General features: G+C 51.1%; 6 protein-coding genes across 6 annotated transcripts; 3 read left to right on the top strand and 3 right to left on the bottom strand.

Moving 5' to 3' along the window:
* Positions 1–1,990: 1,990 nt before the first annotated feature.
* GUITHDRAFT_160633 (hypothetical protein) lies at positions 1,991–4,582 on the top strand. The gene is made up of 10 exons (XM_005841256.1): positions 1,991–2,596; positions 2,649–2,687; positions 2,744–2,845; positions 2,893–2,985; positions 3,037–3,222; positions 3,308–3,378; positions 3,427–3,558; positions 3,621–4,209; positions 4,265–4,351; positions 4,398–4,582. The coding sequence occupies exons 1-10, from the start codon at positions 2,429–2,431 to the stop codon at positions 4,497–4,499; spliced, it is 1,569 nt and encodes a 522-aa protein (XP_005841313.1). The 5' UTR covers positions 1,991–2,428; the 3' UTR covers positions 4,500–4,582.
* A 48-nt stretch (positions 4,583–4,630) lies between these two features.
* Positions 4,631–5,068, bottom strand: GUITHDRAFT_63464 (hypothetical protein; the record flags this gene model as incomplete). Its single annotated transcript, XM_005841257.1, has 1 exon — positions 4,631–5,068. One exon carries the CDS (start codon positions 5,066–5,068, stop codon positions 4,631–4,633), a length of 438 nt encoding a protein of 145 aa, XP_005841314.1.
* Positions 5,069–7,785: 2,717 nt separating this feature from the next.
* On the top strand, positions 7,786–11,414 carry GUITHDRAFT_99812 (hypothetical protein; the record flags this gene model as incomplete). The annotated part of the gene is made up of 12 exons (XM_005841258.1): positions 7,786–8,569; positions 8,622–8,737; positions 9,008–9,204; positions 9,261–9,318; positions 9,367–9,390; positions 9,698–9,821; positions 10,156–10,320; positions 10,362–10,436; positions 10,484–10,534; positions 10,880–10,952; positions 11,206–11,248; positions 11,292–11,414. 12 exons carry the CDS (start codon positions 7,786–7,788, stop codon positions 11,412–11,414), a joined length of 1,833 nt encoding a protein of 610 aa, XP_005841315.1.
* A 250-nt stretch (positions 11,415–11,664) lies between these two features.
* Positions 11,665–13,306, bottom strand: GUITHDRAFT_132084 (hypothetical protein; the record flags this gene model as incomplete). The annotated part of the gene is made up of 11 exons (XM_005841259.1): positions 11,665–11,700; positions 11,781–11,809; positions 11,859–11,947; positions 12,009–12,107; positions 12,272–12,321; positions 12,381–12,446; positions 12,716–12,779; positions 12,829–12,932; positions 12,982–13,081; positions 13,128–13,198; positions 13,259–13,306. 11 exons carry the CDS (start codon positions 13,304–13,306, stop codon positions 11,665–11,667), a joined length of 756 nt encoding a protein of 251 aa, XP_005841316.1.
* Positions 13,307–16,940: 3,634 nt separating this feature from the next.
* On the bottom strand, positions 16,941–17,186 carry GUITHDRAFT_58554 (hypothetical protein; the record flags this gene model as incomplete). Its single annotated transcript, XM_005841260.1, has 1 exon — positions 16,941–17,186. A coding segment is annotated over one exon (246 nt), but the record flags the coding sequence as incomplete, so codon positions are not given.
* Positions 17,187–17,732: 546 nt separating this feature from the next.
* Positions 17,733–19,757, top strand: GUITHDRAFT_132086 (hypothetical protein; the record flags this gene model as incomplete). The annotated part of the gene is made up of 4 exons (XM_005841261.1): positions 17,733–17,885; positions 17,966–18,145; positions 18,194–19,544; positions 19,654–19,757. 4 exons carry the CDS (start codon positions 17,733–17,735, stop codon positions 19,755–19,757), a joined length of 1,788 nt encoding a protein of 595 aa, XP_005841318.1.
* Between the last annotated feature and the right edge of the window lie 201 nt (positions 19,758–19,958).

Below are 19,958 nucleotides of genomic sequence, written 5' to 3' on the forward strand. Positions count from 1 at the left end.
GGCCGGACTCCGGGCCGTCCGAGCGCGCCGCCGATGTGAGTGGCCCCCAGGGTGGCGCCAGAGGCCGCCCGTCCGGGCCTGAGCCTCCTGCGGCTCAGCGGCTTGACTTCAATCGGCGTCGGACGCCGGCGGCCCGGACGGAGCCTGTCACCTGATCGGACTCGATCGGACCCGGTGCGTCGCGTGTGACACCGCCGTGCCAGTGATCGGATCGGGCTCGGACTGCCGCACACGCGGCAGGCCGCAGCTCGGAACTTGAAGATCCGAACTTCGGAAGTTTCAAAGTAGGCTCGAAAAGTATTTAGCCTGGGGAAAGTCAAAAGAGCCTCCGGACTGTCCCAATAGATCAGGGGGTGGGTGGGGGTTATAGAGTCGGAAGGACATTCTGAGGAATAAACGGCGAGGGGTAGTGACGAGGTGAACTGTTCCCTTATGACCTACGGATGGTACCCTACCCCCAAAGTCATCCAAATCATGATACCTCCTCCAAATTGAGGGACCCAGTACCCCACCATTTCCATACTCTCATCCATGTCCCCCTTTATCCACGTCCCCAACAGCACGACTACCCCCCCACATTTCTTTGTTTCATCCACCCCACCCCCACACAAAAGTCAATCTGCTAATTTTACGCAACTCCCCCACGCCACCCCACCCTACGCCACCCCACCCCAGCCTCCGAATCCCCCTACCCCTGCCCTCCCCACTAGCAACTTTAAAAAATGTTGTACGAAAAAGTAAACAGATAGAATCTATAAAATTATAAATTATCTTTATTTCTTTTAAAAGATTAAAAAATCCACTTTCCCTATGCCATTACAACTCCAGTACCATAGTAAACACTATCTGTATCTCTATAAGATGCAGTCCATCTGTTTTAAAAAGTTCCTGAAGTTTGTACTCACAATATGTTATTGTTTTACTGTTATTGTTTTATTCTTATTGTTTTATTGTTATTCTTATTTAAAATTATATATATGTATGTCGTTCTGCCCGGGGCCAATCCTTTTGTGTTCCTAGGACCAGAGCGTATCTACATTTTCTGAGTACCCCCCTTTGATAGAGATGACCCCACCTCCGATAGCGATGGTAGGATTCTAGTACCATGGAGCTATACCTTCAGCTATTGCTAGGACCCTGGTAGCTCTGGCTGTATCAAGTTGCTTGCTTGATAGACCCTTACTAGGACACTTGTAGGACTGATTGCCAGTTGAGGGCTCCTAGGGCTCCACAATGTGTTCCTAGGACATTCCAAATATCAGGGGGTAGGACTTACTAGGACCACTCTAGAACAAGTACTTTGATAGTTTAGGGTGGTCCTATCCCCGCTAAGCCAGAATAGTTCAAATCCTAGCACTGCACTGAAGGTACGGGTATTTTGAAGCTGAAATGAAGGGGTGGGGGTATAGTGCAACCGCTTTCGTTGTTCATGCCGATCATCCATGCCTTGAGAAAGGAGGACAGGGTGGGCGATGAAGGGAGAGGAATGATGCTTGCAACCCTCAGCGAGAATGACATCTGTTACTGACCATGAAAGTCTTTTCATTCCCTTTCTGTTCCGCATCTTTTTTTCGCTGGTTTGCCTGTTAGACATGTCCATTCCCCCTTGAGGACCGTTGAGCGTGTATGTGTGCTGTGATTGTGTGTTGAGATGAACTCGGGGTCAAGTGTAACGTCAATCACATGTTTATTCCTCACCACAATGGTAGACAGGTTTGTTTTCCTTTCATGTTCCCGTCTCTGAAGTTTGCTGTGCTGTGCCGTCAACATGCAGGACTGGTAATCTTGTTCCCTCTCATAGATGAATCGTCCATCTCTTCAGCACTCATTCACTGAGCGATGAATCATTTGAACAGATCCCCTCTCTCACAAAATGAAATTTCAGAGTAGATTCCATCGATCATGGCAAATGTGCCACATTACTGCTTCCCTCAAATACTTCACTGCTGAAACTTGTGCACTGATTTTACATCTGACAAGCTGCTCTGCCAGATTTCACAATGTCAATGGTCCGCTGCTGTTAAGATTGTGATGAGACAAAAGGCTGGGTGACGTTGTCATTTTTCTGATCCCAATCTTCAGAATCCACGAGAGCTTTTTGGTGTCGAAAGCAAACAGGATTACCTTGAAAACCCAAGATCATCGAGCAGCTTTCATTCATTGACGCAGAGCGTTAGAGGGGCATTATCAGTGTAGGAAACTGCATTGTTGTGGCGCGCGCGGGATTTGCTGAGCCCGATCCGCGCGCGCCCGGGGCCCTTCGGTCTTGTTTTTTTGGAACCTTTTGACACCTGCAATGATTGGTTGGAGTGGGAATGCCAAGAATAGCGAGTGACGATACACCCAACATGAAAGCTTTCTTTATCTTTCTCCGTTAGGATACGTAGAATCCATCAAGACCGCTACGGCATAACGACATTGATTCATCATGGCAACTGTCATTCCACGAATGCGCAAGTCGTCAAATGCTGACTCATCAGATGATTCTCCGTCAGAGCAGTCACCATCTGCACCAATCGGTTTCAGACAATCATCGCTGGAAAACCTGTACAATACAGACATCGAAAGGAAAATTTTAGAATCGACCAGATCAAAGGCAAATCTTTGAACAAATATGGGGTTGCCATTCATTCTTTGTTTTCTTGCAGATTTGGTTCTTCTTGGACGACCCTTCTTCTTCTCGACCCGTATGAACTCAAAAGTAGATTCCCTTAGTGAAATTATTGACACCGTTTTCTGGCAGGCTTATTTTTTCTCCGTATTCATTTTGATGCTTATCTTGCTATCGTGTACAAGTTTTGTTTTGGAAACCATTCCGATATTGTGCTGTGGGAGATACGACTCAGTGAGAACATTGTTTGCTCTTTTCAATTGCTGATGTGCAATTGGTAGGTATGGAATAACATCGAGGTTGTATGTGTTTCCGCATTCACTTTTGAATATTTGTCACGCCTTCTTGTTGTGCCCACGTTTATGAACAATGAGGTGAGCATCCTTATCCGAGCTGAGAACTTTGTCATATTGAAAGGGTGACAGGGGAGGCTGGCTAGCTCAGAAAGAACAGGCCCAACAGCAGAAATTCTAGCAAGATTACGATTCCTGTTCAGACCGTTGAATGCAATCGACTTGACCGCAATTCTGCCCTACTACATACAACTCATGCTACCGAATGGTAACGGAGCAAGTGGAACATCATTCCTACGAATAATTCGATTGGCTCGGGTAAATTGCGTGCACTCTGTTTCATTGGTCTTTCTAACTTGCTTTACCCATTCCTTTCTCCATTCCTTTCTTTTTCTTTCTCCAGGTTTTCCGTTTGTTCAAGCTTTCGAAGTATAGTGAGGGGATGTGGTTGCTGTCAGCAACCTTGATGAGGAGGTCGAAATTTCTCTTACTTGCCTGCATTCTCTTAACATCATGACACAGCTGGCGTGCACTGAGCATGTTGCTCTTCTTCATGTTGATTTCTGTAATTTTATTCTCGAGTGTGATGTACTATGTGGAGCGTGGGGATTTTTTTTATTGTACCATGGATGCGGCAAGGCAAAACCTGTGCAGGTGAGATATTTGTGTCAAAGGCTCTGTATGGCATTTCATCTCACACGATTTGATGATTTCAGGATTGAAGATGTTGTCACCTTTGATCCCACTGTCGGACAGGGTCTAGAACAGTGTCGGCAGATGGTGCAAGATGCATTGGGGATTTCTTTAGACTGCTGCGATGGACAGGCTTGGTACGCATGGCCACCATTGGACCAGAACGGGGACGGATGCATTGACAAGAGCAAGTTCGAGAGCATCCTGTTAACAGCGTGGTGGTGTGTGGTCACGATGACAACCGTTGGTTACGGAGATGTTGTTCCAGTGACAGCCGGTGGTCAGCTGATAGCAGTGCTCACAATGCTCAGCGGGATTCTTCTGTTGGCGTTACCGATCACTGTCATTGGATCAAACTTTAACATTGAGTACGAGAGGTCAGAGGCTGAACAAAGGATGCATGAACAGCTTGAATGGGCAGAGAAATCAAAATCTCAAAAAGTGACACCGTTAGAAGAAAGAGAAGCTTCTGTCCCCCAAGATGAAATCATTGCAACACCTTCATCAAATTTGCCAGGGAATGGGTCGATGGCAACTCCAACCCCGATGAAACAAAGGCGCAGTCTAATGTCAAGTAGCTGGAGAGAAGAATCGAGGCCTGGAGCAGACTCCGTAAGACAATCCGCTTTGAGATGTTAGTGTTTTGGTAACTGATACATCTGGCCAGAATTCAGCGGGTACTCAAAGAATACTCTTGGCAACTGTGGAGCGGTTGATGGCTGAACATCGTGAGATGATTCTACGGAAAGCAGACGTAAAGATAAGATGCTCGAAAGAATCGAATGTGACTTTCATTCCAGGAGATGATAAAAGAGCATGTAAAGGAGATTGCGAGAGAGGTCGTCGCGCGAAACAGGGAGAAAAAGCATGGGACTGGGAACGGGACCGACCCAACAAGCTAGGAGTGCCGTCATGATATTTTAACTATGCAGAATAGAAAGGTGTAAAAAGTTGCTATTAATTCAAATAAATGTAACTATAATCGATGCGTTGGGTCCTACTGTCGTCAACTCGTGCAGGCTGGAGCAACGTTTCATGGTAACATGAGGCGCCCCTTGGTGGGAAGGAGAGCTGTGCCCGTCAGACGAGTGGCAACGAAGAGCCCCCCGAAGAGCAGCGTCAGCGTTCCGACCACGTTGACGAGGAAGATGAGGAGGAACGTTGCTTTCTGCTGCGAGATGCCTAGACGAGATTCAAGGAAATGAATGAGCTTGTCGAAGGCTGGCGAAACTGCTACAGCCAGGGCGATCCTGAATGGGCGGAGGAAGTTGCATGCGAGCCAGAAGCCTGCATAGACGGCGAGGAAACTTGGCCATTGCCCTTGGTCGAGAGGACTAAGGCCGCAGGACTTTCCAAAAGTGACCCAGGAAAGAATGACACACAAGGACATGTTGACGTTAGAGACCCAACCGTAAGCCAGAGCTGCGCTGATTCCAATGGCTGTAAGCTTCTCCTTGTTCACTTTTGGCATACGCAGCTTTTCTGTCATCCTCTTGAACATGTTGGAAAAGGAGTTCCCTGCTCCTGGCTGTTCGCTCATACACCTTGGCAACAGAGCCCTATTCCTACCCATCCCAAATCTGCAGTGCGTCAGATAATCACGAGTCGACGAGGAAGAGACAGGACGGAGACGAAAGTTGCATGATGATGGGAGTCTCGTGCTGGCGCCATGGAAGCTGTCAGCCACCGGAAGCAACAGCATCGCCAGCGCTGCTCTTGTAGCTAAGGATGCCATGGTGGCCTCCTGGTCTTTCTGAGGCGGGTTGGAACTTGTTGTGTCCAAACCATGCAATGCGTGTGGGGTGGACACAAGGAAGGGTAGCCTGGATGACAGGGGGTAGTGGTAGAAAACTGATTCCAAGGGGTGGTCCATTCACCAAGTACCCACCGCTGAATTATTAAAATATATGATAAGAAGGGGTGTAGCTAGTTTTGTAGATGGGGTCCGAAGTCAGGGTGCAAATTCAGCTCTGGTGGGGTATTCACAGTTGTGCAGACCGAGTATGGGTGGGGTGGTCACATTCAAAAATTTGTAATGTAGTCCGGAGCCTGCAGGGAATGGAAGGGGAAGACCGTGGAGGGACGAGAGCATGTTGTAGTTACGAGCATCTGTGCATGAGCAAGACAGATGAACGACAAGTAGCTTCCTGTTGAATCACTTGAAAAAAAATCATGATCTCAATAGAGAAATGTTTTACTGATTGACACCTGGTCTGATCATACTATGTGTTCAGGAGTCATGGGGCTACATGGCGACAGCTTTCAGTCTTTCGTGGAAGACTTCGTTTCTCAGTAATTCAGCAACTGATTGTTGACAAGCTGACACTGAGCAAATAGAACGCGCTCTTTGAAATCTCTTGTATTGCTCCGATCTGCCCATCCCGACGAAAACGCTAACAAGGCAAGGCAACGTTGTTTCTTTGTCTCAGAAAAAGCTCTCACAAACACTTGCTTGTCATCTCTCACGTGTCATATGAACATCCATGAGTCGAGTTTCACAGGCACTGGAGGACATAGATCTCGCCCTATCCAAAGCAGAGCGTGATATGAATCAGTAAGGTGTGCAACTGAACAATACTGGGATTGACAATGGTTTGCTTTCACTCCAAGCTTGAAATGTAAACTAGCAGATGAATGCAAATACATCAGGTTACTGCCAATCATGCCGCTGCTTTTCTCACAAAGTCGAGCAGACAGGTCGAGGAATGTTTGGCGATCACGGAGCACCAAGCGTCACAGGTAGAGACTTTATTCTCTTCACTGCCTGCCTCATGCTGAAGGATTCAGGTTGAGCATCTCAAGAAGTTTGCTGATCCATCATCAAGACGGGTGTGTTCATTCTCGTTATCATGTTTCTGTAACTGACTTGTTTGATGCTGTGATAGTCAATCAGTTAAACTAGTCCTCCTCTCTTGGATGCTAGTTTCCTTCAAACACATGATAGCAATTCCAAAACCTGAAATCTAGATATACACCATCTTTTATCGCTTGATAACAAATCTTATGTTGTCACATTTGGAGGATTGAGGTGGTTTCGAAACTTGAGAGGTGCCGGCTCGTACTTTGGTACCCGATTGTCAGGAAGGGAAACTCAGGAAATGATCTTATGAGATTGAGGGATGAAAGCGTGTAACCCGGTGGAACATGAAATTCATGATAGCAAAACAAAGCATATAAGGTGCTGCTGCGAAGATTCACTGAGCTAGTTTGGGCTCTGTGCATGAGCAGGTCGAACCGGGAAGACGAGCGGTCGGCGAGTTTTGGCAACAGGGGGCTACACAGAGAGAAGATTTTGTAGAAGAAAGTGAAGAGAGAGAGTTGCATGGAAAATGAGAACATACGGGGTTAAGACTAGAGGAACAAGATACATAAGCTAAGAGGGAGGCGTAGAGTATGGGCAAGTTCTGCAACAAAGTTCCGAGAAATCGTTTCGTGGTACCGACATGCGAAGGTGAGGGAGGGAGGGCGAGGCGGAGGAGGAGAGGATTGAGAGGGGAAGGGGGAGAGGGCGAAGCGGAGGAGGGAGGGGAGGAATCACTAAAAATTCAACAAGCGATCAAAGGGGGGTAGGGGGTACTTGACAAGGATAAGGCTGTTACAGAATCCGGAGTTCCTCTCGGATAGTATGGGTACTTATGCTTAAAATGAGGGGTACTTGCTTGTCAAGGTGACAGAAAGTACGGGTGTGATTCATGTAATGGGGGTGGAGGTGAAGGATATTTTTCACCCCAGGGTGGGTCTCAACACCATGTCTCAGGGGTAGGGGGTGGTTGTCAAGGAGGTAAAATGGTCGGGCAATGCCGGCGATGCAGATGGCAAGGAAGCGAAGGGGAAGTGGAGAGACATGAAGCTGTATGCTTGCTTCCTTCCTCTCCTCCTCTGCCTCTTGCTCGCCCCCTTGGTGCACCTCTCGCTCCCTACCTCCCTCCTCCCGTGTCCTCTGTGCAGCAAGTTTGGGCCGGGACAGCTCCTGCCCTGGCAACTGCAGTCAGTGCAGGCATTGTGCCTTGGGATGCGGTAGATTCTCATCCTGTCAGTGCTGAGCCACAAGACAAAATGAAAGAGAGAGAGGTGGGTCGAGATGGAGAGGGCAAGGATCTCGAAGATCGACATGCAACCGTTAGTTACCATGGGAACGGGGATAGAGCAAACGATCTGAAGACAATGACGTCCAAGAAAATACTTCAGATGGGAGAAAACCTCATTGTGGAGAACAACTTCTTGATTCTGAACTTGAAGCGCATCGTGCAGAAGCAGGAGATGGAGATCGTACCAGGTGACATGATCGCTCCGCTGGCTTTCGACGAGACTTTTCTGCATCCTTTCGCGGATGTGAAGATCTTCTTTCATCCCAGACATCATGACATGTCATCATCAAACGATCCGTCCAATCATCCTGAAGCTCTGCACACGCGAGCTAACTCTCCCTTCGAAACTCTCCTAGACAACATCATATCCGGTGCTGCCAACGCAAACAGGGCGAACAAGGTCAATCACACGGTTGAACATGCAACGAAGATCATCAACAACTACACGAGATCACTGACCAGCATTGTGTCGATGTCTTCTATCCTCTCTCTCGCTGCCGACAAGAGGCTGTTACGAAAGTTTTGGCCATCGACAAGGGTCGTGTTGGGCATGAAGTCCTGCAGGCTGCTCAACGCGCAACTCCCGCTTGCTATGAAGAGAACCATCGTGTTTGCTTCCAGCAAAGTCACTCCGAGCATGTCAGAGATGGCGTTGTGGCTGACGAGGTTCAAGGGCTACGTAGAGATCCAATGCAAGCACACCAGGTTGAACAAGATACAGCAGAGGATTCTTACCAGCCTGCAAGTCTGTGAGAGTAGCGCTGACGATTTTGACCTGACGATTCTTCACGAATGTGAGAACCTCAAGTTGTTGGACCTGACTGGGCTCGGGCTGCGGCTGGATCAGGCGCAGATGCTGAGTGGATTCATTTCTGACTGCAAGGGTAAGATGTTGCTGTTTGTAGATTTTTGTCGGTGGGTGACGACAGGTTTCAGAGTTGCACACTTTACTTCTTGGCTACAACATTCTGTACGACCGTGGAGTTGAAATTATGTCAGAAGCGTTCCACAAGCTGCACAAACTGAAAGTGATCAGCTTGAGTGGAAATCAGGTTGGAGAGTGTGCAGTCGATGGTGAAGGACGAGGTGGTGATGACGATGACGATGATGATTGATGGTGAATGAATTGTTACTATGATGGTGATGGTGGTGGTGGTGGTGGTGACGATAACGATGATGATGATGATGACGACGACGACGACGACGATGATGATGATGATGATGATGATGATGATGATAAGGAGGTGGTGGAGGAGGAGGAGGAGGAGGAGGAGGAGGAGAAAAAGGGTGGAGGATGAGAATGATGGGTTCCTTGCAATCAGGTGTCGCACGTTGGGGTCAACAATCTGTTTTCTAGCTTGTGCAAATCTCCCGTTGCGGCGAGTTTGAACAAGCTTGATCTCAGCTGGAATAAGTTCGGAAGAGATGGGGCCAAGGTTATGGGAAGCTGCTTATCCACCATGACCAGCCTGTCCGTCCTGATTCTTACTGGATGCTCTCTGAAGGATGACTCCCTGCCGTATGTCCAACTTGACAAGCTGGGAAGGAGTCCGATACGTTTGACGTGACCGGCAGATTCATCATGGACAACCTGCCGACGAGTGTGACGATGCTGGGGCTGGGCTACAATGAAGTAACGGACGAAGGGGTTGAGAGCATCGGCCGTTGTCGTCACGTGCAGGAGCTACACCTGGAAAACAATCAGGTAAAATCGGGGGGAGAGGAGGTGGAGAGCAAGGAAGGGAGCTGTAGGTGGATCAGAAGCACATTTGAGGAGATGGGATGTCTGTTGGGGGAGTAGGGAGGGAGGGAGACGAGAAAGTATGAGTGGACGGAGCAGAAAGAGGATGCAAGTGGAGGAAGGAAGAGGACAACATGTAGGAGCAGGAGCAGGAGCAGGAGCAGGAGCAGGAGCAGGAGCAGGAGCAGGAGCAGGAGTATGTTGAGAGGAGCTGGTGCGACAAGTTTCCGCTCGGCCTTCACTGCAAGTCAGCTATGAGACTTCCCATCAGGTTGGCCCGGACGGATTCTGCCGGCTCATGTCCGGCAATCCTTCCAGCTCCATCCGATCGATCAACATCATGTGGAATAAAATCGCAGGGGGGCAGGTCAAGAAGCTGAGAGAAGCTCTAGCAAGTGAGGACTCGTTTCCTCCCTCCTCCCTCTCCTCCTCCCTCCTCCCTTTCCTCCTTGCTCTCCTCCTTGCTCTCCTCCTTGCTCTCCTCCTTCCCTTCCTCAAACCCTGCAACCTAGTCTCCCTATGGCACCTTTCCTGACGCATATCTCTACCCTCCCTACCTGTTTCAACCTCTCTCTTCTCCTCTGTCTTTCACACTCACTGATTTCCTCCCTGTCTCTTCCGCCTTGCCCTCTCTCCCTCCTTCCCACCCATCCACCCTCTCTCCTCCTCTCTCCTCCTCCCTCCCTCTCCCTCTGTCTGCCTCCCTGTCCCTCACTCTCTTTGCTACAGACTGCTCCCTTCAGTCCCTCAACCTCGCCTCCAACGACTTCGGCATCGCTGGAGTCTCCTCCCTCGCCTCCTCCCTCTCCTCCTGCTCCTCCCTCCGCGATCTCAACCTTGCCGCAAACCGCTTCGGCCCCCTTGGCATGCAGGCGCTGCTGCGTCCCCTTGCAGGTTCGCCTCACCTGCTGGCTCTCCAGCTGACTATCGAGCAGAGAGCAGCTGGATCGTTCTGCTCGACCTCTCCCATAACGACATAGAGGACGCTGGGGCCGTTCACTTATCTCAAGGTGGGAAAGCTGTTTGCGGGGAGGGTTGGCCTGACACGTGTTGACAGCTATATCCTCCAGCTGGAAGTTGAGAGCCCTGAATCTCAGCGGGAACAAGAGTAACGCGCTGCTTCCTCCCCCTTCCCTTCTTTCCCCTAGAGTCCCTCGCGCGTCTGTTGAACCTTTGCTCCTGCTCATGCTCGTTGCTTCCTAACCCCCTCTCCCCTCCCCCCTCCCCCCCCTTCCTCTTGCTTTCATGCTGCTGCTGCTGCTGCTCCACCACTACCTCCTTGTCCTTGTCCTTGTCCTTGTCCTTGTCCTTGTCCTTGTCCTCGTCCTCGTCCTCGTCCTCGTCCTCGTCCTCGTCCTCGTCCTCGTCCACCACCTTCACCGCCACTACCTCCTCCTCCCTTTCCTTTCCTTTGACTTCTATTTCTACTTCCTCCTCACCACGTTGGTCGCAGTTGGAGCCCAAGGGTTGTTGCCGCTCACTAGAAGTCTGTCGCTGTGCATGCACCTCGAGGATCTGATCCTGAGGTGCGTGCGGGATGGAAGAGACGAGGAAGAAGTTGAGAAGAGGGGGAAGGAGGAAAAAGCGAGAAGAGCGCAGTGGAGGACAGGGGAAGAAGAGGAAGGCGAGGAGAGGAGAGAGGATTTCAGAAGGAAAGAGGAAGGATAGCGGAGGGAGAGAGGAAAGAAGGGGTGAGGGTCGATGAAGAGGACGGGAGAAGGGGATGGAAGAGGTGAGGAGGAGGAGGCTGTTTCCCCTGATCCTTCCTGACCTCCACAGCTGGAACCCGTTCGGCGACGAAGGAGGCGCGGCCCTGCTCTCGGTGATATGCATACTCTTATGTTTCTCCAGCTGACGCCCAGCAGATGATCCCCAAGTGCCGCCGCCTGCAGGCTCTCGAGATGCAGAGCTGCCACCTGAGCTCGGACGGCATCGAAGTCTTTCAGACGAGCTGCATACTCCGAGGAAAAGTGAACGTTTTACTATAGCGAGCCGTTTGACTAGTTTGACACCGGTCAAAAGAATAATCTGCAAGGGATGGAGGAGGAGGGGGGAGCAGCAAGGGGTTTGCCTTTCCTCCTGCCCTCCCTCTGCTCGATCTCCCTGAATGCCTGGCAGGGAGAGGACCTTCACTCGGTCCTCGCCGCCCTTCCTGCATCCACGAGAGGAAATCTCCTCCTCCTCCTCGGTTGACGTGTGTTGAGTAGAATAAGTTCCATCCTGGTGTCCCCTCCGCCTTCATCGCGCCGAGGACAGAAAGTAGTCATCGTAACACTAAAGATCGGGAGGAGAGGAGGGTGGAAAGGAGGAAGGAGAACGTCAGCGATCGTCTCAGCATGCCGCATGTTGCTTACCGAGATGAACTCTCTGTTTTCATCGACTCCTGCGGCAGCGAGTCAAACTCTCAACCTCCTCCCTCCCCCTCCTCTTACTGATCGAGTACGGGAGCCGTTGAGCAGCGCCGAGGAGGGTAAAAGTTGGTACGGAGTTGAAGAGATGCTGGCCAAACTCGTGGCATGCGCTGCACGTCGTGATCAGTCGAGAGACTAACATGGAGGACTGAGAGAACGAGATCATCGTACCGGAGATTGTACAAGGGGACCCGAGTGTTGAGGTGGTGGATGTGGTGATACTCAATGGATGCTGAGAAAAACTTGAACCATTCCGGGACCAGGAGGTACCTTCGGAATTGTGACCGAGAGGAAAGAGGAGGAAAGATGAGGGGGAGGGAGGAGGAGGAGCAGCAGCAACAGGAGGAACTGAGGAAGAGGAGGAGGAGGAGGAGGGAGGAGGAGGAGCAGCAGCATGTTGAAGGAGCAGGAGGAGGAGAGGGTTCAGAGCTTACGAGCTCCCCGTCATTCCATTCTCGTAACGAGAGTACTCGGAGCAGGGAGCCTGACGTTGTTGGTGAGAACAAAGTCTTCCTTCAAGGAACTTCCTAGATCCCTCCACACCTTGTAGGATCCTTCGAAAGTGTGTTGAATGTGGAAAAGGAAAACTCCCAGACCCCCTCCTAGACCCTGCCGGCAGGACGTCAGACAACAAGGTTGGCAGTAATTGTATTAGAGATGCTGGGGGTGAGATGATGTACAGAGTGCTAGATGAAGGGTAGAGCAGAGGAGACAGGGAGGAGAGGAGAGGCGGGGGAGAAGAGGAGAGGTAGGGAAGAGGAGGAGAGGCGGGGGAGAGGAGGAGAGGCGGGGGAGAGGAGGAAAGGAGGAAAAGAGGAAAGGATGATCAAAACAAGGAGAAAAAGCGAGAGGAGCTGGGACAGTTGTCCTACACTTACAGTAGTGAGAAGATCCACCATCATAAGCCTGTAGTCTCCATATCCATAGATTGCCAACAGGTACCTGACAGGTGCTTTGAGGAGACAGTTCACGACATTTCTTGTATTCTTACATGGCAACCAGCAAGTTTTCATACCACTTTGAAATGAACCTCTGGTAAACCATGAAGTAGAGGTATGGTGTTGTCGACACTAAGGTCCAGTGTCCGTATATCATCTTGAAACCAGTGTCATGACATCAAGCAAGCGGCTGCCAGCATCACAACCTTGTACATGAGTTTCTGCGCCTGAGACAACTTCTGGTATTGCTTGATGTCCAGCGGGGCTGTTTGCGCATATTGCTTCCTATCTGTGTTGTTGCTATGTCTGAAGACGAAGAGTCTCAAGACTGTAAATTTGACTGTAAATTTACCGATGATGGTAATCGTGCCCTCTCTTCCACCCGGAATATGGTGTATACACCATCCATCCCAACAAGATGGCCTGTAACAACGCAGGCCAACACGTTTACACGTTTGCAAACGCGACAAGATCCTCTCTCACCCCTATCGCGTTGATCCTGCTTTTCGAGAAGAACGAGTGGTGCGCCATATCATGGAACACACAAAACAGTCGTGTTCTCGTAAAACCTCATCGGGCCAGTCAGCCTCCCCTCCCGTTCCTCCTCCGAGAGGATTTACCGCATATCAAGATTGCAATGGGAACAGCGATCCACTTGTGCTCTCCCTCGTACATGCATGCAAAAGCAAACAAGAACCAGTAGATGATTAGCGTCTCGGCCACTATGAAAGTTGCCATCAAGTCGTCTAGCACAACATGGTCAGGCGACATCTCAGAGTCACTCTTAATGGTGTGAGAGAGGCAAAGAAGTTCTGACTAGGTTCCTCCCCACGATCTTACTTGGCTTCGCAAACTTGGAGATGTGATTGTAGACTTCGGATTCATTAGGTAGCGATTGTTCCTTCCTGATACTTCACAACGGGTTAACGAGCGCTGGCAGCTGTGTTTGTTGATCGAACCTGTTTTGGTCCTTGTCATCACTTGATGATGAGACCGTATTGGAATTCTTTGGCATTTCCTGGCATGCATGTATCATGCGATGAGAAGGTGTAGACAGCTGCAGGAACCTTTCGGAATGAAGTAAGACTTGAAGAAAACAAGGTGATGAATGCTGACAACGCTGGGGTTGCATGTTACAATGGACTGAAAGCAAAAGAACTCGTGAAACCTGATCTGATACCCTTGACATCATTCTGATAAAAAACAATCAGAATCCTGATCGTCGGAAACAACATCAAGGCTCACCGCCAGCTTTGAATCATCGAATCCATTTTGTTTGCACATGTTCACCAGGGACCAGGAAAGTAGCCAAGAAAGAAAGGATCTTACAATATCGAGCTTATTGACATCTGAAATCCGAAAGTCACGAAAACAATCCTATACGCTAGCATCCTTCAAATGATGTCGTTGTACTGACGACATCATTGCAACGGAATTCATCGGGGTGGAGGAACAACAACCACGTCAAGAGTCGCGGGCATCAAGTCAGCCATTGTGAGCATTTCTACACTCATTCACGACTGATAACTGTCCTCGCTAGTTGAATCCAACCCTACACTCGGGATCTAAACTCGTCTCCTCGCACCTGACCAAACAATGCCCTCCACAAAAACCATTTGGTTGTAACGATGAAATTTTGGTTTGTACCGATCACATCCACGAGCGATGAATCATCACAATTGTTGATCCCGTATAACAATTCTATTAGAATTCTTCAGGCAATCTGATACGTGTCATGCGTGTCTCCTTCCTAAACCTTTCTACAGGGACGTTCATCCTCTCTCCGATGACACAACAAGCACAGGAGCATCTCTCGTCTCTACCGAGGAGCTTCCTTTCCTCCACGTTGGCTACCTCCCTCTACCATTATCATCTTCTATTCACTTCTCAATTTGATAGGCCATGTGCACATGTCGCCGATCCATTTTCATTGCCATCGTCCCACCTGCTCTCGTTGCCCTGGCCTGCCATGAGGCGTCCTGGGTGACCCTGAGAGGAGTCATCGAAGCAGGGTGGGGGTACTTGAAAGTTGAGTCCTGGTCCCAATTAGGTAGGTGGGGGTGATCAAAATAGGGGTGGGTGTGAATCTTCAATCAGGCTGGATTGGGATAGGGGGATCATTACCAATAACAGATGAGTAATTGTATATAGGATAGGAGGCTATATATATAGTATCAATGACAGAAACCATCATTGTGAATTTTAGAGGGTAGGGTCAATTTTTTTTGGGGTAGGGGTAAGAAACATCAGGGTAGGGTAGGCAACTCCATGGGTGGTGATGGTTTGTATAGTTGGGTATTCCAGGATCCCACGCCCAGAGGTTGCCTGACCACGACGAGATAGACAGAATAGAGGGTAGGGTGGTACATTGAGGGTGGGGGTGGGGGGTATGTTTCGGACTTGAGGTATCTCTGTGGTAGTCATGGGTCAGATGCATGTACCGGTGGTAGTCAGTCAAAGGGTAGGGTCGGATCAGGAGGTGTCGTCGGGGATGGTCGGCGACATAAAGGGGAGGATAGACGAGGGTGGGGTGGTAACAGGGGGTGGGGTGGTATATGACAAAGGGATGTAGGGGCAAATGTAAACTGAGGGGTAGGCTCTCAGATTTCAGATCAATAAACTGGGTGGGTGGTGGTACGCGAGGGGTGCTTGGTGAAAGGATATCGTAAGTAATCATGAAGTTAGTAACAAGGGTGGGTATTTTTAAGTCATCATTGGGGGTGTAGAACCATGTCATGATTGCTAGTGGGTGGGTGGTCATTGAATAGTAGGGTGGGGTCACACATGGCAGGAAATGAACTCGTCGAAGGTGAGGATGACCGGCTTTAGAAGGCGATTGATCTCAACTAGGGGGTGGTGGGGTGGCACATTCCGGAGTCACCTGCCGCACTGGGCCCGGCGGGCTGCTCGGCCCTCCAGCCCCGGCCGGGCGGGGCCGCGGGCCGGGGCGGGGCCCCGGCCCAGTGCACGCCCCGGACCCCGGCCGGGCGGGTCCGACCGGGTCACGGCCCGATCGGATCTAGTATTATCTTAGTCACTAATCCTGCACTGAAATCACGGTGCCGTACGGTCACCGGACCACCACAGACGCCGTGGCATGGGCTCCGAGTCCGGGATTCACACCGCGGGCGGCCGGATCATGGGGCCGGCCGCCGCCGGTCGGAACTTCCGTTCAATCATTCAATGATTCGATGACTCACTCACCAGGCCGCCCCGCTGCCAGCAGTGCCACGGTGTACATTGAACGGATCATCGGATAGGCTCACAGGCTGGGGTGATCATTGGAACTTGCGACTTGCCAATCACTCGGACTCCGGGAACACTGGCCCGGGCCGGGGCGGATCAAGTCCGACTTGATTCTGTGGCACAGAATGATCCGACTGATTCAGTCATTCGTAGTCATTCAACATCTCTATCTCGTCTAGTAACCTCCCTGAAAGTGCAGCCATTTCACGCAAGTTTCTCTTCTTGCGAATTCGGGGTCTTCTTCCTCCCTCTCCAACTTAAGCTGTGTCTCCCCGATCAATGCCTGCACGGCCACGTGTTAGCGGCATGCCTAGGAAGAACTTGTGCTGGCTACCTCAAGATAAGCCTCCATGTCTTCCTGCCTCCTGTTGAGCTCTTCAAGTTTCTGCAGAACATCAGACTTCGGTAGTTGCCCACAACCTGCTTGCCTCGTCCATGATGGCTTCTAGTGTCTCAATGTCCCGTGCTCCTTGAAACAAATCTATCGAACGATCCCCGAACCGACTTTTGACCTCCTCGCTGAGCATGCTCGTCAGGTCGAAATCGACCATGTCAAGACAACTATGCTTCCAAGTCACCTCAGACTCTGGCAGACTGCGTGGTTGAGGGTAGAGGCATCCAGTCGTCCATCGAGTGCCTGAAACATTCTCAATCATTCATGCACCACAACGTCTCATGTCTCTACTTCTCACCTTTTGCAAGAAGATGTGTTTCTCAAAGGGGCTCTCTGGTAGAGACACCAGGTCGTCCTGTCTTAAGGTCATAAGGCTGTTGCTACGATCTCCTAGGGTATCCACCTTCTTCTCGAAGGTTGGAGGCGACGATGCCTAGGAAGCAGGTGAGTCATACTATCAGTTGCATCGCCATGGCTCACAGCTGCGAACTGGCTCTGAGGTGCTTGAGAGCATGAACAAAATCTCCCCATGCTCTGCAGCATCAGATCCGACGCCTTGTTGGCGATGTCCCAGGCATTAACATCCGATTCCCTCATATCGAAAGTGCTCAAGTCGTTGGCAACGTTGAACAGGATGGAGGTAATCTCCTTATCCTCACGCATCCACGATTCCTTGATCGTGTTCGAAGCCCTGATAGCGATGTCTCTGTGAATTTGCCTTGGGATCCACTCGTCGTCCAACCACGTCGTTATCTCATCCTGCATGATCTTCAGCATCTGTCATGACAAGAACGTCTCTCACCTCAACCCAGGTCCTCAATGCATCGATGTCATCCACCTGCAACCTCGCGCCAAACTTCATCTCATCATGCTCGCTATCCGCCAGGGCGCAAACAAATCGCGCTCGAGCATGTTGTGCTGGTGCTCTAAGGGAGGCAGGAAGGCGCAAGTTTGAGCGCTGATCATGCTGGATGTGAGAGCGATGGAAGGAAGACACTCGAAGGGCTGCATGAAAGCCGCTGAAGCTCAGCACCGGCGCCGCGGCCATGGCCAACAGCGAGATCCTGAAGAGCATTTCTCTCACCTTATAACCTGACCAGTTACATCGAAACGGATTTGCTAATAGGAACTGCATGAAAAGACCGCCTCAGCACTTGTACTTAGCTACTTCGAAGGACAGCAATTTTTGAGGTATTTTGGAACCATTTCTGCCCTTGGAATCAGTCGGGGAGGAAAATGGTTAACCGGGTGACACTGTGGGCAAGGAGAGAGAGGAGAGGGGGAGGAGACGAGAGTAACGCGAGTCATGGAGGAGGAATGGCAGGGATCAGCAGCTGGACGTGCAGCAGGATGGGGATTGCTCTGCTGGCAATGATTGCGACGAAATCTTCTCTCTACTGCCATGCGTCCCAACACGAGATCGTTTACACCGACGAGACTCTAGGACTCTCCATGTCCGATCATGCTCAGGTTCGTGCCCTCTCTTCGTTCCTCTCCTCGTTGTCCTGACTTGTGCTCGATGACTCAACAAGACCATCGTCCATGTGCAGCCGCACAGACGCGAGCTTCGCTACAGAGCGCCCATCGTCTATTTTTACTCGAGAGGAGGGAGGCAGATGAAGAACAGAGGAGCAGAGGTCTTCCATCAGCTGCATGATGCTGTTCGCAGAGAGGGGATAGAAAGTTACCTCGAGGATGGAGTGTACGAGTACAAGACCGAGCACAGCAACGTGAGGCTCGGGGTCAACTTGTGTCAGACCCTGACACCTTGATTGCAGTTTATCGAAGACTACGAGATCGTCTTCAAGAACTTGACCATCCATGACTTTGTCATCGTCACAGCCATCCCGCATGCCATGGACGAGTCTCAGGGGTACCTGATGCCCGGCTACACAGGGGCCCCGTTCCTGGCAGACAGGGTCAAGGTCATAAAGTGGCAGATAGGCTACTCGTTCCCCTCCTTGGCGTACTTTGTGGATGAGAAGCAGCACATGATCTGTGACACTTACTTCCTCTCGGACGTGATGGGGTGCGTGAAGGAGGCTTACATCCGCGCTCCTCCGCTGGAGATGTACTACCTTGCAGCGGAGAGAGCGAGGGAGGAGAGTGAGGATGGGACCCTGAGGTCGTTCAAGGAGCGTCTTGTGCTGTATGACAACGACCACGAGTTTGACACTACAAAGTTGCAGTTGAGAGAGGGTTGCTTGCTTGTCAAGCTGGACGGGCTGAGCAGATCGGAGATGTTTGACGCGTACAAGAGGGCGGTAGCTGTCATCGACTTGTGGTTGCCGGGGGCAGAGACAGTGACGGCAGAAGGAGCGCTATTCGACTGCTGCGTCCTCGTTCCCAACGAGATGAACGGGGCGAACCCTCGAGATTTTCCAATCGACAGCAGGTGGAAGGTGGGAAGGACTTCGGATGGGAACTGGAACTACGTGCAGATCTCGGAGCTGCTCAACAGGGCACTGGACGACTACGAAAACTTCCTCCTCGAGTTCAAGCAGCTGAAGCAGCATGTTCTCCAGCTCCCCGAAACTTTCCAGCTCAACGTTCGGAGGTACTTCTCCAATGATATCCACTTCGTTGCGATTGGGTACAACGAGGAGGAAAGGAAGTACTTGCTCCCCTGGGCCGTTTCCGTCCTGATGAACTATCCCATTGCTACTGTGGAGATAGTCGTCTACAACCGCTTCCGTCTTGGCCTCTCCACCTCTCCCATCCTACAGGTCCTGCGGCAGAAGGGGATCGCGCACAAGCTTATCGTCTCTGACGGCATCCCCTCTCGCTCCCAGCGGCCCTTCCCCAGCATCGACCGAGGCCCCACCGTGTCCTTCCAGCACGCCATGCAAACTCCGGCGACCTGCTTTGCTAGCCCCTTTGCTTCCTTCCTCCGCCCCGACCTCCTCGAGCTCGTTCAGAGTGACTCCTCCGCCTGGGCTGATGCGCTCGAGCGATTCCCCGAGGCGTCAGTGGGAGGAGACGGAGCGGGCGACTGGATCCCCGAGCCATGGCCCGTCGAATGTTTCGCCACGGGCCCTCACAGTACCAAGCCGCTGGAAGATGCATGGGCGAGCATGGGCGAGCTGTGGCGGGTGCGGTACTGGGATGGAGCTGTGACGTACACGGCAGGTAACGAGGAGGAGCAGGAGGAGGGAAGGGGGGGGAAAGGAGGGGGGGGAGGATGAGGACGAGCAGGACGAGCGCGAGGGAGAGGGGGCGAGGTCAAGTTGAGCTGCAGATGTCAAGAGACTGTCGGACGAGAACTGCAGGCATCTTGAGGAGATGATGACCAACTCGGTTTACAAAGGAGTCTTCCCGTACTTCGATGATGACTACCGGTAACTGCTGCTGCTGCTGCTGCTGTCCCTCCTCCTCCTCCTCCTCCTCCTCCTCCTCCTGCTCCTCCTGCTCCTGCTCCCCTCTCCCTACACTGCCGCTGCTCATCTCTCTGGTATCTGCCCTTGTTTGCTTCTTTGTTTCGACCCAACTTCCCATCCCATCACCTTCCTTCCTCGTCACCATGTATGCACCCTCCTCTTTCCC

The sequence above is a fragment of the Guillardia theta genome (assembly GCF_000315625.1).
Source record: "Guillardia theta CCMP2712 unplaced genomic scaffold GUITHscaffold_3, whole genome shotgun sequence".
In the NCBI taxonomy this organism is placed as follows: Eukaryota; class Cryptophyceae; order Pyrenomonadales; family Geminigeraceae; genus Guillardia; species Guillardia theta.